This window comes from Ceratotherium simum, chromosome 9, assembly GCF_057802395.1.
Source record: "Ceratotherium simum simum isolate JZ-2026a chromosome 9, ASM5780239v1, whole genome shotgun sequence".
Classification (NCBI taxonomy): Eukaryota; Metazoa; Chordata; class Mammalia; order Perissodactyla; family Rhinocerotidae; genus Ceratotherium; species Ceratotherium simum.
The window spans coordinates 18,052,554-18,070,634 of record NC_141908.1 but is presented as its reverse complement, the minus strand read 5'-3'; the positions used below and the strand labels follow the sequence as shown (position 1 = coordinate 18,070,634).

At 45.5% G+C, this 18,081-nt stretch overlaps 1 protein-coding gene across 8 annotated transcripts in view; it reads right to left on the bottom strand.

Moving 5' to 3' along the window:
• The window catches only part of MGAT5 (alpha-1,6-mannosylglycoprotein 6-beta-N-acetylglucosaminyltransferase), a 336,034-nt gene that overhangs the window by 202,891 nt on the left and 115,062 nt on the right, over window positions 1–18,081 (bottom strand). For 6 of the 8 annotated variants that reach the window (XM_087435082.1, XM_087435080.1, XM_087435083.1 and 3 more), the window contains one exon: window positions 9,300–9,682. In XM_087435082.1, the coding sequence (XP_087291208.1) occupies window positions 9,300–9,540 (241 nt within the window). In that variant the 5' untranslated portion in view covers window positions 9,541–9,682. The remainder of the gene's footprint in view (window positions 1–9,299; window positions 9,683–18,081) is intronic. The other 2 variants (XM_087435081.1, XM_087435084.1) reach the window with 1 other exon arrangement.

Genomic DNA, 18,081 nt, shown 5'->3' with positions numbered 1-18,081 from the left:
CCATTACAAATATCCAATGGAATGAGGAACTACAACAAAGATGAGTCTAAAAAGCTGTATATAAAATATTCTAATTTTTTAAAATGAACATATACACACACATATATCTATCTGTGTTTAAAAAAAGGAGTGGAGAGAAATCAAAATTTAGCTGGGTCTGGGGGTAAGGAGTATGTTATTTTTTATTGCTTTTATTTGTAAGGATACAAAGATAGGTTTGGTTATCATCTTTGTCCTTGTGTGTTTTATTGACAGTATATTTTATCTTGTGTTGAACTGCCTAGAAATAGTGACTCAAATAGCTGCTTGAGTTAAAGTGAACTTTTTTGCTTTCCTATAGGGAGAGAAAACGTGCCTACCCAGGTAAAGTGCCCAGAGAGTCCAAGGATTTGATAGCCTTATATGCCACATGCTCTCACTGTTATATATATATTCACATTACTCTCACAATCACAAAGGCAGTAAATACATTTTAAAACACATACAGTATGGTGTTTTCTACCCTCAGAATTCACAGATGCTGGCCATGAGGACCCTGATGTCAGGCAGGAAGACGTCCCCCAGAAACATCTCAGACACTGGCCCTCACTGCCTTACCTCATCGGAATTCTTAAAGCCACACAGCGGATAACTCACAAATGTGCCCTTCACCCCACAGCTGTCACACGCAGCCAAACCAAGACACAAAAGAGTGCTGAAGGGTCATCACAACGTGAAAGAGCAGCTCAGATGCCCAGTGTCTGTCTGTCTGGCATGCTCTCCTGGGGTAGGCGTATGGATCCAAGCTTTGACTCGAACTTGTACCTGGAAGTGAATGTTATTCCTGAGGTGCTGCAGAGGGTGTCACTAGTATTTTCCAGGAACTTTCCAGGCAGCAGAATCTGAGAAAAGATCATATCTAGGCCTACTGATGATATCAGTGCTTCATGGCATCTGTAAATACCCAGAATGGAGTCCTTGGGCTGTTCTCTCAATTGTCCTAACACCTAGCCAGCTGCATGGAATAGGAGTCAAGCATTTTAGCCCTGTATATAGAAGAGAAAAGAACTTGGGCTCTGAGAGGGCAAGCCCATTATTGCCCAAAGTCCCCCACCTGACTGCAGGGCCCACATCCTGCCTGTGAGGAACAGGCAGCCAGAGCACACTGCTCCTTCTAGCTCAGCACCCATAGCAGCAAGAGGACCCCCAACAGTGCCCTCTGCAGAGAACGAGCGAGCTCGGCCACATCCAGCTTATCTCACAGCCCACAAAGGAAAGCCTTCTCTGTTAAACAGAGAACAGGGCAATGACAATCACCTCTCCTGTTTCTAAAATGCCAAAGTCACCCTGTGGAGCTAACACACCTTAGGAAGGTACCCAGGGAAGAGGCAAACAGCATCTCTTTAGAGTCAGAGCAGCAGTTCTCAAACCCGGCCGGCGTGGGACCCAGCGCCAGTGCTGTCTAAGAGTCCCGGGTGATTCTGGTGGAGAAGCCTTGCCCGTCCTTGTTTAGGAGTGGCTGGCAAGCCTGCTTCCTCCGAGCAGAGCTTATTTCCTCTCATGTCTGGTTGGGCCTCATCCCCTGTAAATGCTAAGGACAGCTACATAACCAGGTTGCTAAGCCTGCATGCAAACAAATCAACACCACCAGGTCCACATGGACAATGCTGGTTGGGCGGTAACAGGGGCAGGTACGTGCAGGCCAGGGCTAGCGATGACTCACAGTAATGACTGCACTTCACTAATCTAAGTGCTTTAATCAGCTTTGTCACATGTAATCCTTACAACAAAACTATGAGGTAAGTGATATTATATCCTCTATTTAACAAAAAAGGAAGCAGGCTTTTAAAACATCAGTGACTTGAGCCAGCCCTGATGGCCTAGTGGTTAAAGTTCAGCGCACTCAGCTTCAGCGGCCCGTGTTCGGTTTTCGTGCACAGAACCACACCACTCGTCTGTCAGTAGCCATGCTATGGTGGCAGCTCACATAAAAGAAATAGGAGGACCTAGAAGTAGAATATACCACTACGTACCGGGACTTTGGTGGTGGGCGGGGGGGCGGAGAAAAGAGAGAGGAGGATTGGCAACGGATGTTAGCTCAGGGAGAATCTTTCCCAGCAAAAAAAAAAAAAAAAGAGAGAGCTACCTAAAAAGAAAAACAAAAACAAAAAACATTAGTGACTTGCCCAAGGTCACCCATGTAGTAAAGAGCCCTTCCACAGGCCACATATAAAAACACTCTCTAACTGCCTTCCAGGATAAACAACGGTTCCCATGTCAGAAGCATGCATAATAGCTACTTGGAGCCTCCTGGACACAGAGTCCATAGGAAATCTCTTCTGGCTTCCTGTCTCAGTAAAAACATTGCTGTGATTCTCACATTAGCCTCAGCTGTAACTATATCACACAGACAGAGTCAGGGGTGTGCAGACTGCTGCTGTTCACTCACGACTCCTACTCTGCCAGGCACCCGCTAAGCCCTGGGGTACAAGACAAGACAGACAAAAGCCCTGCTCTTTGGGGGCTGATATTTTAGGTGGGGGAGAGCGATGATAAACAAATTGTAATGATAGGTGGTGTAAGTGTTATGAAGAATGAGAATGAAGCAGGGTTGGTCCTACTTCTGAAAGAGAGAAGGGAAGGCGAGGAGAGAGCAAGCTCTCTGAAGGGAAGAGCAAACGCAAAGACCGGAGATGGGAAAATGCCTGGCCATCACCCAACAGGTGGTCGTAGAAGACAGTTGCAGTGCCAGGGCACACATGAGAAGGTGAACAGCTCTTCAGGGTGGCCACAGTGGGGCGAGGTCCGCACAAGCACTTCCGACAGAGAAAGAGCATCATGACACAGCTGGGAAGAGGGAAGAGCTAGGGCCACCAGGCAAGGTGAGGAACCCTATTTCAGAGGCCAGGGCATTCTGAGCCTGAGAGCCAGACCCCCTCACACACCCATTACTTCCTGAAGCCAGGACTGGAAGCAGTGGTGTGGCGCGAAAGGAAAGGGCTTGACGACAAAGGGAGTCAAAAAATGAGCCTCCAATGCCTCCTAGAGACCCGTGTTCTGATTGTACTGGTGTCTAAACGCTCCAAGGTCCTCCTCGGACTTCTGCACTGGGCTGGGTGAGCTTGGGAGCCCGGCTTGGCTCGGATGGGGGCTGGACCTCTCAACCTCTACCACAGCATCGCTGGAAAAGCCCCAAGCCCCAAAGAGGCCCGCTCGTAGGTTCCAAGCTTCTTAAAGCAGAAAGTCCTCTCTTTAATCACACTAGCCACATCACTGTAGAGTAATCACGGCCTCCTCAGACACACTGCACAGCCCGGCTCTTTTTTCTCTATCAGTTTCACTCCAGGAACTGTGTACTTTCCTCAAAGGCAGGGAATTTCTGCTTTGGTGATGTGGTTTTCCACATCACCGCAGCCCTCCAAAAAACAGTCCCTAAATCCTATTTGTAGAACAGAGGGAAAAAGAAAAAAGCAAATAAATATTTTTTAAAAACCTTTACAGGCTTATATCCCCAATGAAATCCAACTTAAATTTCTATCTTCTTCTTTTTTTCATAGGAGAGGTAGAATGAAACAAATGTCAGAACTCTTGCCTGACCCTCAGAACATTACCCAGGTCTGCAACAAGGGCACCCGCCACCTTTACAGAGCGAACTCAGGCAGTCATGCCAGCATCATGTCACGGTGGCGGCCTCTCATTGGCTTTTAAGCAGAACCTGAAATGGTGTTAATATCTTAGAAATGGGCTTCCCCAGGCCAATGAGGGCCACCTGAAGCCCAAGGTGGCTACCGCTCCACTGCCCCTTGACCAGCAACCAAAAGCCCGACCCTGGTTCTCCTCCCCCACCATATGTACACCCCATCTCCTTAAGGAAATAGGAAGAACGTCCTTCCTCCTTACCTCCCTTCTCCCCTGTGGAGGTGACAGCGGATAACAGGGTGGGCCTGACGCCAGCACCAGGCAGGGGCAGGCCAGGCCAGGCTCACTCATAACAGTCACCCATCAACTCCCTCTCCCTCCCATCACACCAAGACCCACAGCCTGCAGGGCTACCCTACGCATGGTCCTCTGCCCACTTCTCAGACACCAACACCTTCCACACTGCTCCTTGGTCACTTTGTTCCAGCCGCAGCAGCCTCCGTTCTGCCCCGGGAGTGCACATGCAGGTCTTAGGGCCCGGCACACACTTGGCCTTCTGCCTGGCATGCTCTGCCTCAACCTCCCTCTTCCCACCCACCCCTCCTCCCCACCCACCCCTGCAACCGTGGCTCCTTGGTGTTATTTGGGCTAAAAGATACCTCCTGGGAGAGGCATTCTTTGACCTCTCATCCAAAGTAGCTCCTCAAGTACTTTTTAAAAATAATCTCCCTGTGTCATTTTTCTTCCTGGAATTTACTACTACCTGACATTCATCTTGTTTATTATTTCTCCCCTCCAAAAGGAACATAGCCTCTATGAGAGCAGGGACCTTGTTGGTTTTTTCCTGTTGCACACACAAAACATTGGCATACACTAGCCAACAGCACAGACATTTCCCAAAATGCCAGGCTTGAGGGACAAGAGCCAATCAAGGGGACAGTCTAGGCCCAAGAAGTTCAGGGAACCAGGAGACAAGAGGTAAGGAAGAGCAGGAAACAGGATGCTGGTGGGGAGGGAGGTTGGCAGAGAAGCTGAGGACCCACAGCTGTTTCAGCCTGAAGCCGGTCCAAGGCAAAGCTAGTGCCCAGAGAAGCAAGCAGGCGAGACGAGTCAGGGTTAATAAGGCGTGGATGGACCACACGGGGGCCAGGGTGGGGGGGCAGTCACATGTCACCCCAGGTTTCCATTCCTGTTACTTAGAGAACACAAGTGGACCAGGCCTGACCTGTTAGATAAAAGGTGATCACTAGAGATCAGAATTTGGGTCAGGCCGTCAGAGACAGAGATCAATTCACCTCAGAAACAAGAAGGGCATTGACTGGGGTGAGTGACACCACTCATGACGCAATTTTCATGAAGTCACTGACAGGCATGGCCCTGCCATGTGGGCCTGGGAGATGCTGTTGAGGCTGAACTGCAGAGAGCTCTGCTCCACACGCTTGTCTCCAGAATGACAGAGAAACACACAGAAATGCCCTCCACACCCCAAGAATGAATGCTCCGAGTGTTCCACAAAGGCTGCCTGGGACATCTTCCAGGCACCACTTTTGAATTACCAAATCCCAAAAGAAGTTCAGAAGTCTCTTTTCAAATCACCAAAACAAGAATGGGGGAAGGGAGGTACTGTTTGAAAGTTCTACTGTTGTTCGAGGACTAGTCAAACTGACAGAGTAGAGCAACCACGAGTTGGGCACCTGATAGGCAGCACCTCCCCTTGAGGCTTCTCACTCACCTGGTGAGACAGGGAGCGATACCCACTCTGAAAGTAGTTTGTGCCTCTAGGGCCCAGGCCACACAGCCAGGATGTGGCAGAACCAAACTGGCTGGCTCCAAAGCCCATGCTTCTAACCACTAAACTCGCATCCTGCCCTTCAGAAGAAGCATTTCCAGAGGGCAGAGAAATGCAGCATTTGGAGATAATGTCTTGAATGAATTCAAACGCATAGATGAAAGAGTCTTGGGACACCAAAAAATATCGCACAGGTAGAAAGACTGACCCAGGAACTATCCAGATCAGGGACTGACAAATATTTTTGGCAAAAGACCAGACAGTAAACATCTTAGGCTTGGTAGTCTCTGTGGCAACTTCTCAGCTCTGCCATTGTAGCCCAAAAGCAGCCACAGACATCACACAAACAAAAGGGTATGCTGGGTTCTAAGACACTTCACAGACAAAAACAGGAGGATTTGACCCAAGGCCATAGTTTGCTGACCATGCCTTAGACCACCAGAGTCCCGGGAAATCGCTGAGTCAAGGAGGAACATGATCAGATGAGTGTTTTAGAATGAACTATGGTGACTACTGAAGGATGGAGTCAGCATGTTTTAGATGTTATGTGAAATAAATACTCGTAAAATGTTTCTGTTATTACAGCTGTTATAAACAAATGGGAGTGGCTGTGTTTCAATAAAACTTTATTTACACAAACAGATAGAGGTTGGAATTTGACCCACAGGTCACAATTTGCTGAACCCTGCTGCTCTAGGATCTCACGTCAGGGATTCTAATAAATCAGTAATAACCTAAAATCAGCTACCATGATTCTTCAAACATCTGCCACAGCTACTGAAGACACATATTAAAGCTTCAAGCAAGAGCCTCTGATTATACCAATATGGGGATGAGAGAAGGGATTTTTTTTTTGGTCTGTTAACTGGATTCATTCAAACCAGACACAGATCCCAGCCACATAAGATCAGCTCTTTACTACTTCAGAGCAGACATCTAGGCATGCTCTGTACGTGGGCTGCATATGTGGCAGAAAACAAAACTGCAAACCAATGGCTCATGCATCCTCATCCCTGCTCTGCCAGCCCAGCTAAACCACTGAATATCCTGCAGTCTCTGCATCTCCATCTGATAGCAACTGCTAGAGCTGCCTGCCTGCTGACATGCCCACAACTGGTACTGACAGATTCCAGCGGAAGCACACGACGTCAGGATGGCTCTCCCGCTTTCCAGGACTGACCTTGTTCAATTCCAGCTCTTGTTGCCCAGAACTAAGAACCAGGGAGAAGGCCAGGCTGTCAAATTTTAAATAACAAAACCAGTTATCTGTTTGAGAATTTCCATAAGAAGGTGCTGTTAGATCGTGTTTGCTGTTTCTGCTGTTAGTGCAGTGGTTCTCCACAGTGGGGAGGGGGTGATTTTGCCTCCCAGGTCTGGAGACATTTTTGATTGTCACAACTAGGGGGGTGCTACTGGTATCCAGTAGGTATAGTCACCAGAGATGCTGTCAAACGTCCTAAAATGCATGAATAGGCCCCCACGACAATGAATTATCTAGTCCAAAATGTCAGCAGTGCCAAGGTGAGAAGCTCTGTCTTAGTGGGATTTCACCACATGATGAACCCAAGGCCTCAAGTACATATTCACAGTCCAAGTAAATTCCAGAAACTTGGCTCCAAAGACCACTACGATTGATATGTTGAGTAGATTAGATAAAAGAGAAAAATAGAAGTGTGAGTTAGACTTGCTGATGGGGCCCCTTTGGTTGTTTCTCTGTTGTTTTTGAGAAAAAAGAATTACTTTGCTAAGGTTCATCTGGAAAAGGAGGAGTTGGAATAAATAATTTCTGTAATTTCTTTGAGCTCTAAAGTCTTATGATTATAAGCATATAAGGTAGTTAAAATTCTAACAGACTACTCTGGGGTTTTTGGTAGCTTTCTAAAAAACATAACGCCTCTATGAGGCTGAAAAACTAAGATCAGATCACTGTCCTTTATAATGTAGAGAAAGCCTACCCTGTGAGATGTTTAGCAGCACAAAAGAAATAAAAAGTCAAAACTAGAGAAATTGAAAGTCTGTAAATTGACCATTCATGTGGCTTCTTTCTTTCCATGGAAAAGTTTTGAAAAACAGGAGGAAATTATTACTGGACTTTCCTCCCAAATGTGCAACATGGAATGCATTGAACCAGAAACTTGAAAACAGCATCTGTTTTACTTGTTACACATTGTAACACCTTACTTATTACACATTGATAATACCAATGGTGACCATGTGCTTTCTTTATTTTTTCTGGTGGTTTACTTTTAATATTCAGGAAATATTACAGAAGATCAAAGTCAATGAGTAATTTAAAAACACACCCTCTGAAAAACTACCTAGTTGTTTTTCAACATAGGCTCTCAAAATGGAGTCTCATTTTTTAATCCATCAGATCAAAAAAGGTGGCATTTTATTTAGACGTATTAAAAGTCAGTGTCTACAGACACTGTCAAGTCTTGAAGGAATAGATTAAAAGCAGACAGCATGATCATTCAAATAGCAGGCACTGAAAAAGAATTTCCACATTGTATGTTAAAAGCAACCATTTTCTCCTCAGCAAAAAAACCATACAAAATTAAAAAGTATCCAAGTTTCCTGGATCCTTTCATAAAAAATATACTAATATACATAAAACTGAGTATGATTTCCTGTGTTTGAACTCAAGCTTCAATCTATTGCTGCACATTTTCAGGAATTATTATTTGAACTCCACACACTTCAGGGAACGTTCCTTGACTGGGTTGCAAAGTGGAACACCAACCTTTCTCCACCTCACTCAACCCCATTCTTGTATCTCATTTATATCATACCTCAAGGTCCCAAACGCTGAGGCCACTGAAGTCTCCATTCAATGACTAGACTTGTCACTGAACAATAACAGCAGGTCGTCATCTACAGATCAAGTCCACTCTGATACTCGGTGACCACAGGAGAACTGGGATGTGGATTCTCCAAAACAGTATGATTTAGGTTTCATTTGCAATTTTTGTTTTGTATTTGTGTATATATATTTTTGTAAGTATTTTATGTATATATTTGTATATATATTTTTGTGTGTCTACAGAAAATCTAAGATATACACTGAAATGTTAATTGTGATTATTTTCTAGAGTAGCAGATTTATGTGATTTTCTTTTTAATTCCTCGGGTTTTTTTTGCTTGTCTACAGCTTCCAACTTTTTCTATATTAAGTGTAACTTTTGCCACAAGAAAAATCAGTAATATTCCATATGTGCATTTTTTTCTCAACCTCATTTCAAAAAGGATTTCAGGCACCTGACAAAAAAAGCAATGAGTACAAAAAGACTTCTTTCAAAGTGAGGGTAATTAAGAGACAAGGGCAAGAAACAAGAGCAGTGAACCCTGAAGAAGGCAAAGGTTAAAGCTATTAGCCAGCACGTAAGTCCTAATGTCCTGCGTGCTGGCCGGAGGGAGGCACACATTTGGCTCTGAGTTTCTTGGCATCCATAGACCATTCCTCCCCACCCTCCTTACCTCACTCTCACCAGTCCTAATTAAGTTTTGTTTAGGGAAAGATAATGAGAATATTTTTCTACATTCCCTGATCATACTCCCAGATGAGATCATGCAATCCAGAAATGTGGTGGAGGAGGAGGAGTTAGCTGCGAATACAACCAATAGCATGCTCACTGTTCTGCACCACTGATCCTGGGACTAAGTGTCAGTGTGTACAAAAGCTCAGAATCTCCTAAAAGGCATTCCTTTAACGGTCTAAAAGTGTCTTTCTGCGTGAAATTCACTGTCATGAAGTCAGTGGCAAAGGATATACTCAAACTGTGACAAGACCAAGTCTGAACACTCAAACCATGATAAGACCAAGGCTGAGAGCCTCTGGTGTCCTTTTGAGGCACAGCCAAGCTCAATCGAGAGGCCCCAGTACAGCGCTTACCATAAGCTGTCATGACACCAGCGTAGGGCCCATCCACCACATTCCTGTTTTCTTCTGCCAGCGCCTTGATGTACCTCTTGCTGAGGTCCAGGATCTGCTCGCGCAGCATGGAGCTGCTTTCAGGCTGAGTTCGCTGCTGAATGGTAAAATGCAGGAGCATCATACCCCAAATAAAGCCAAAAGTCACGAGGAAAAAGCCCAGCTTCTGAGAGGACAACTTCCACGGAGTGAAGAGAGCCATTGCTCTCCGGCAACTTCACCCGCCCTCGGCTCTTAAAGCAGAGAAGGGAGACACAAGGTCATGGTGTAGGCTGGGTTTGCGGGTTCCTGGGTCTCACTCCGGCTCCTGCGTCAGCCGATTTCCTTTGCTCACTTCCATTCTGCTGTGAAGAAGGAGGAAAGTTAGCACAGCGGTCGTGGCAAAACACAGTGAAATAAACCAGAAGCCGTGTTTTCACTCGAAAAGCTCTAAAATGTGAGCTTATTTTTTCCTTAACTTGCTGGTTCAGAATCTTACGTTATGATTCCGGATCTGTAAGCTGGGAGGGGAAATCTGGCTAGGCAATAAGAAGCTGTACAAATACAGAGGGGGAAATGTGTGCCTGAGCGTGTTAACAGGTGTAGCGGGGTTGTTCCAGTCTGGACCAAGTTCAAAACAGGAAGTTTGCTTTGCAAGGTGGGGAGGAGATGGAAGGATATTTCACACTGAATGTCAGCAAAAACCCCAGCAGAGGGTGGGGTCATATCACCATTGGGCACTTTTGTGCATCTGTAACTTGAGCTTACAAAGTCATCATTACGTGCTCTGGCAAGGATTAGGACACGCAGCTGGAGAGGTGGGCAAGAAAGCAGAGGCCCCCTTAGGGGTAATCAGACGAGGAAGGGGAGAGAGCCCCCTTATTACTGAAGCACGGCCAGCTTTCATTAGTGTCTGGAGATGAGGTGAGCCTCTCGGGGCCACCAGGTGGCCTCTCCCCGGGCACCAGCACAGAGAGGCTTTGCCAGAGGGACCCAGTGGTCTTTCCGTTCTAGCTACCGTGGCTGAGAACTGCAGATCACTGCTTACTTACACACTTCAGCACAGGAAATGTGGAGCACACGATAACCTGCTTTTCTATAGTTCTCACTTTCACTCACACCATGAGGCAAAATAAGAAGTCAAAAGGCACAGTTTCAATACTAATGCGGCCAGATCCTATCTGATATCAGCACAGGCTGGGCCAAGGTCCTAAATGCTAAATGAAGGCTTCCCAGCGAACGGTGCAGAAGCATAGGTTGCAAATGGGTTACAGGGAGGCCAAGATACCCACCCCTACAGCCAGAGGCCTGGGCCGAAGAACCAACTAGCTTACAAATGGCACCATTTTCTAAATGTGCTGAGGGAAAGGCGAAGCAACGATCTACCGGGGGGCTAACCCAGGATGTATTCACAGTGCACATGTTTCAGGTCAAAGGATTCTTCTTCATAAGCAGCCTAAGAAGAAATGATAATGGGATCTTGGAGCAATTAGCTTTCAGAGTCTGCACTGCAGCGGATTTGTGTTGGTCTGCCTCTCTAACTTTCCCTCACCTATCAACAGAGTCATCAGGAGTTGGTAGTACCACTGCTACTATTAATAGTAAATGATAAATAAATTCTAGATATGTCCCAGGCATTATGATAAATGTTTTCTGTGCCTTAGTTCATTGAATTCTTCTAAGAGTCCTATGTGGTAAGAACTATTAATATTATCTCTGTTTTATAGATGAAAAAAACAAAGGCACAGAGAGATTAACTTGGCAAAGGTCAGCCAGCTATGTGGCAGAAGAGGGACAATCTAGGGACAGCCCAGGAGTCAGTAAACCACATCCCTTTGCCATCCCTCCTCCCCAGCCAGCCTGTTCATGTCTGGCCAAGAATGGTTTGTACATGCTTAAAGGGTCGTGAAAAGCAACAAAGAATATGTGACAGAGACCCTATGTGGCTCAAAAGCCCAAAACATTTACTATCTGGCCCTTAAACAGAAAAAGTTACCAACCCCCGAATTCTAGGCCAGTGATTCTCCAAGTGTGGTCCCTAACTCAGCAGCAGCAGAACCAGTGAGAAATGCAAATTCTCAGGCCCTGCCCTACTGAATCAGCAACTTGGAGGGGGGGTGTGCAACCTGTGCTTCAACAAGCCTTCCAGGGGATTCCGTTGTCCGCTCAAGTTTGAGAGCCCTGACCCAGGTGGACGGATGCTGTCGCTATGCCACACCACCACTCTGCCAATGCAGCGTGGCTCGAACTCCATCTCCCACTACTTTAGCACGTAAGTTCCTCTGCTCCATGTGCACCTTCTGCACCTGCCGTCACCATAACCCTGCACACCCTTCTTCAGGGTCTCCCTTTCTCCACTCAAACTGCTCCCCTACCAGGCTGGCCCTCCCGTATCACACTGACAATCCAAACCCGGTCAGTTCCCCGAGCCCCAGCTCTAGTCTCACCTGCCTCAGATCACTCCCCACTACTCCAGCCCACACTGCCTTTGCCTAGTCTGTAGTTTTAAAACACTTGTCTGTCTACCTTGGATTATGTACCAGTTTCTGTGTGGGATCCCATGACTCCCCCACATACCTTCTCAGAGAAAGACAGTGATGCCAGGGGCATGATAAAATACCTGTTGACTAAGTGAACTTGTCACCGGGCACTTTAGTCAGCCCCTCTTCAGTCAGCTGAACAGCACCCGCCCTCTTTCCTTCCGCCATTCTTGCTACAAGTATACAGCCAGCTGGCAGGGCCAGCTGGCCCTGGGGACTGAATGATGACTAGGACAAAGTTCCCACCCTCAAGGGGCTGATGTTTTAGAAGCCATCCCTCTAACCCGGTGCTGCCCCAGGTTCCTCGGGAGGTGGCTGAACTTCCTTTTTGATAAACCACACTAGTCAGTCAGTTTTACACCACGGCTGCAGGGATTTTCCCAGAGCAAGTGAACTAACAAATGTATCAAGAAGGACAGTCTTCTGGTGATTTTCTTTTACTATGTCAGGAGAGAACTCAGGACGCTGACAGGAATTACCTGTCAACTTTCAGACAGGAAACCCCACTCCGCTTCCACAATTAGTCCCCTGAAGAAGCTGCTCAAGGCTGCAGGGTTTAAGCAAACGAATGGCCAAGGGCCAAGAACTGAACCAGGGCTTCAGTGGAAGGTGGCACACTTCTCTGCCTTGGCCTTGGGGAGAGTCAGAACGACTCAGGGGGCGCATTGGAGGGGCCAAAAGATGGTCAAGAAACCTAGCCAAGGTTCAATTATTCCAGCTCAGAGACATACAAATTTGGAGTGAAAATCCCTAACTGTAAGAAAGCTCAGAGCACAGTTATGATTACTGAGGGTCCAGATTTTAAGTGACTATAGAACTGCCAGGAATATCCTTTACTTCTACAGTTTGAAATAGCAGCAACTATATCAGCACACAACCAGCACACACAGAGAATTAAATTAGAATTCATCTCTACAATTCCTATAAAGAAGACAGAATTTTAAAAGACTTTTCAAAATCATTATTTGAGAGACACTCCTATCTCCCACAGGAATACGAGGATAACAGGAGAGCAATTCTCACCAGAGGGTCTTGGCGCCATAAAAGGACCTAACGATGATCATGAGTAATGGCCACACAATTAACCAAGAGACGGCAGAACAACAGTGATCAAAAAGTTGTTGATCAGGCCAAGAATCTGCCTGCCTCCAGACCTTCTAACAGCTGGATCCTATAGTGAAGGGGATCTGACAGACACAAAAAGGACTACATAGTATATCTCAGAGGCCTTATTGCCAACCGGAGCAATGACAGCCCAGGGCCATGACTTCTGTCCTGCTCCAGAAAGAAGTCTGCACCAAGTCTGTTTGCAATGAGTTATGCTTCAATCCCTGCCACTAACCACCCTAATGTGTATCTCCCCTGACTCTGGTACTTCTGAAAAGAGTAGCATTCACTTCCTTCTTTCCCCTTCACTCCTCAACACAACCAAATCTGGATTCCATCTTTCCAAATGTGGTCAAAGATCTCTGGCAAAGAAATGTGTCAGTTCTTTTAAAAAGTAAAAGCATATGCTCATCATCATCACTAGCCATTAGGGAAACGCAAATCAAAACGACAATGATATACCAATTCACATTCATTAGGATGGCTATAATCAAAAAAGACAGGTAAGAACAAGTGCTGGCGAGGATGTAGAGAAACTGGAACCCTTATATACTGCAGGTGGGAACATACAATGGTGCAGTCAGGGTGGAAAATAGTCTGGCAGTTCCTCAAATGGTTAAGCACAGAGTTACCATATGACCTAGCCAACCCTGCCCCTAGGAATTCTCCCAAGAGAAATGAAAATATATTTCCACATAAAAACATGTTCACAAATGTTCATAGCAGCATTATTTGTAATAGACAAAAAAAAGAAACAACCCAAATGTCCATCAGCTGATGAATGGATAAACAAAATGTGGTATAACCATATACAACGGAATATTGTCAATAAAAAGAAATGAAGTACTGGTACATGCTACAACATGGATGATCCCTGAAAATATTATGCTAAGTGAAAAAAGGCAGTCACAAAAGACCACATATTCTGACTCTATTTATATGAAATGTCTAGAGCAGGCAAATCCATAGAGACAGAAAGTATAACAGTAGTCTCTTAGGGCTCAAGGGAACAACTAAGGAATGCAGGGTTTATTTTGTAGGGTGATGAAAATGTTCTAAAATCATGGTGATGGATGCACAATTCTGTAGATATACTAAAAGCCACTGAATGGGAGAATTGTATGATATGTGAATCATATCTCAATAAAGCTGTTACAAAAAAAAAAAAAAAAAGAAAGCAAGGAAGTCCACCTCCAAAGTTGGAGGTGGGCAGAGGAGCTATACTTGCAGACAGCGAGATAAGCCTCATGGGCCCACTGCAGCCCTGGCGAGGACCTTCTCTCACTCCTCACAGCACAGCCAGGACCAGTCTGTACCATTCGTGAAGGATGACCACAGGCCTAGCAACAGAAAGAAATTGCACAGAGAAATTTGCCACCAGTGCACCAGACGTGGTCACTCTTATAAGCTCTGGATCAAGCTCACAGGCCACCCCTCAGACAGCTCCCGGCATGCCTTGCCTGGCAGATGCCAAATTCTCAAACCACCTGAGAACAGCCCAGTTCCAGTGGAGTGAAAACCAGGCCGATGAAGAAGTACCACCTGAACTACTTCGTATCTATCTTTTAATGGTGGCTCTTGGCGCCTACTTTTAGCCTCATCCTGTGCAATAACACTCAAGAAATCCTAAGTCTACTGCGCTCATCCATGTTACCTTGGGAATCCCACCTGCTTCTCACAACCGAACCCCAACTCCTACATAAAGCCTCTCCTGGTTCCGCAGACTGAGGAGAGCGCATCCTCCTTGGAACACTCATAACAGTTTCTGCTGCTTCTGAAGAGCTTCTTACCTACTGCTCTGTAGGATAATCCTTTCTTTCATCTCTCCTATGGGGTCTGTAAGCTCCCCAAAGGCAGGAAATGCTGGGAATGGCCAGGCCTTGCACATAGTGGATGGTCATTAAGTGTTTGCTAGATGAAAGGACGGGATGGTAGAAATGAGATGAAGAAACACAAATTAGCAATGACCTCCGAGACATCCTTCTGGTGTGAACCACGAAGAACCCGGGCACTCTGCGAGTATATTTGTACCTTATCTGCCCGAAGTTTTTACCCTAAGATCTTGTCATATAACAGTGAAAATTCATTGTGCCCCTTAACAGACGGGGTTAAACTAAAGTGGATACGGTGGTGGACAGGTATTACAAGAGAAAAAGAAGGAAAAAAAACTACAGAAAAAAATTCTAGAAGGCGCAGTGATTGTGGAAACAAAAAGATGGCCAAGACAAGGGATGGGAGGAGAAACAAGTGAGAGGAACCTTCGATGGAGGCTGCTTGTTTCATTGCTAGTTACCCGAGATGATCACAAGAAGACATCAGAAGGGGTGGTGAGGAGGAGCTAAAAGAACCCCTGCACCCAAGGCCTGGAAATCTTTGATCTATAGCTTCTTCTACCCACTGGCACTGTGTGATCGCAGACAAGTCTATCTCACCTCTCGCAAGCATAAAATGGGGAAAGTTGTAGAACCACAGAACATTGCTAGAGCTGGATGAGGAGGGGATGAATGATCCTGGTTTTCAAACTGTGTTCCAAAGGACTTCAGGGTTCCCAGAGATGTTTCAGAGGTTCCACAAAGGTTTTAATTTGAATTTTGTCTTGCTTTGTTTAAAATATGTTCTTTTAAAAAAATCTAAGAAAAGTTTTACATACCAAATTTTAAGATACTGGGGACAATCAGTACATGTATCAATTTGCACTACAGAGATTCAGAAGAAAACTTCTCTAGCTACCTCTGTACATGGAATCTGAACTTTGAATTTCTATGCTATTTGGTCAGGAAAGTAATGCTTGGCAATGGTCTTGCTTGTTATTTGTTTTATAAAATTCAGGTCCACATATCTACGCATGTAAAACTGTATGATAGAGAACACTATGATACTCTAATTAAATGCTAGATAAGGGTCAGTCATAAATTGTAAGTTTCAGAGGCTTTTTGCCTGACTTCTTTATAGAAGTAACAACAGTCTTTAAATAATGTTAATGATTCAACTCTGAAACAATTTCCTACTATTTCTCTTTCCAGCCTCCGTATCAATTTAAGAGCAACTTAGAGTGCGTGGAAAATTGTTTTAAAATATAGTAGCCATTACCGTTTGCAATCTGGGCTTCCATTACTCGGCAAACAAAATGTGCTGTGGAAACCAACTGGACGCTAACTTGAAATGACTGCACATCATCTTACCAAACTCTTAATTCTGTGCTCACCAGAGCAGCTCACTGACCTAATGATCAACTTTAAAAGGAAATATGATAAATTAAAATGTATAAAAGACTTTATACAGACTGGGAGACTGCATTAGATCTTGCTTAGGAAAATAATAACCATTACAAACCCTCAATTTACAGAGGAGGACACGGAGGCCCAGAAAATGTTGTTTTCCGGTTAGAGTCAGAATCAAACCAATACTCAAGCCTGCTCAAGCCAGCGTCCTGTTTTCTAATACCATACGGTCTCCACCAAACCATGCTGCATCTACCAGCCGCCTGCAGACACTCAAAATGAAAGAGACTTATCAATATGAAACAGAACCCAGAAACCACAGTCCGGTGATATTAAGGAGCTGAGTCTAATGCGACGTCCCACCAACCTCAAGGGGTTGGGAGAATCAACAGATGATAGGAAGAAAAGTACACTTTTATGGAATTACTGGTATAAGGAAGACAGATGGCCTAGGGGGAGACTCTTGCTCGAAATACAGTTGTCTTCTGTTGTTAAAAGAAGTCGAGGAGGAGGGAAGAACAAGCAAAGCTGCTTTTTCCTCTAAAATAAGTCCAAATTCCTGGGAAGCTGCTCGGAGGTTGTTCACTCTCCTGGATGGCCCGGACACACAGGCCCGGTGCCACCACCTTGAAACCAGTCACAGGGCCCACTCACCAGCAGCCCCAAATCTGCAGTGTGAATCCTCGTCAGCTGCACTAACCGCTGAGCCTCCTGCCATTCTAGGGAGCAAAGGAGCTCCGGAGCCAACAGGGGTGCCGCCCAGGACAGGTACTGTTCCGGGCCCTTCTTCTTCACTTGCGTAACTTGGTCTTCTGATGAATTTTAACACTTTTCTTTATAAACAGGAAAAACACATTCTAAGTGAAAACAGCCTGTTCCCTTTAGAACTGGCTAAACAAGTCTCATTTAGAGTCAGTAACTGAAAGACACCCACTAAAACAACACGCCTTTGCTATTCTTGGGGAGGCTTTTTTAACATCTGAGTTTTAAACCAACTAGTCCCTTCTATGGTTGAAATGATCAAAGCCAGAGAATCCTGTGCCCAGTTCTTATTTATTATGCTCCACCTGCATCCTTAGTCAGGGCAGCGAAAGGACGACTTCCAACTCCACCCACCTGAAGCGGTATTTGCCTTGCGGTCACGTTGAGTGTAGCTCAGGCCTCCATATCTGGCATCAACAGCAAAATAAATTTTTAAATTCTGTCATAATGTTAATGCCTCCATATCCAGAACAGGCCCTCCTTCCTGCCCTCTCTATTCTGTCCTCCCTCCCACTCCCAGCCCCAAGTGTCCCCTGGCCACTTCACACACGGCCATCTCCATTAGAAGGTGTAGAGGGGAATGGAAAGCAGTTGGAAGAGAACACTTGGTATTTTATTCTGACGTGGCCTCTTGGGCATGCACGTACTAGCAGGTGGACAAAGGGGAAAGGAGACAAAGAAAGCAATGAGAAGGAAGCTGTGGCTGCTGGATCAGACAACATCTTCACATGTTCTGTGAGTTTCATTCACAGACCCATAGGTTATTCACAGATGACAGAATTTCCCATCAACAAAAAATGAAACCACAGCAACTCCAAGTGTTCTGAAAACATCTACTAAATCAAAACAAAAAGCATGGGTCCCTGAAAAATAAAATAAATTCCTTTCATTCAGAGCTTCTCAATCTTGGCACAATTGACATTTGGGGCCAGATTCTTTGTGATGGGGGGGCTGTCCTGCACATGGTAGCATGTTTAGCAGTATCCCTATCCCCCAGCCACTAGAGGCCATTAGAACCCTCCACCCCCAAACTGTGACAATCAAATATGTCTCCTCCTGTTCCCCAGAGGAAAAGAGCACCCCAGTTGAGAACCACTGCCTTAATCAATCAGCAGAACCTTACCCACCCCATTG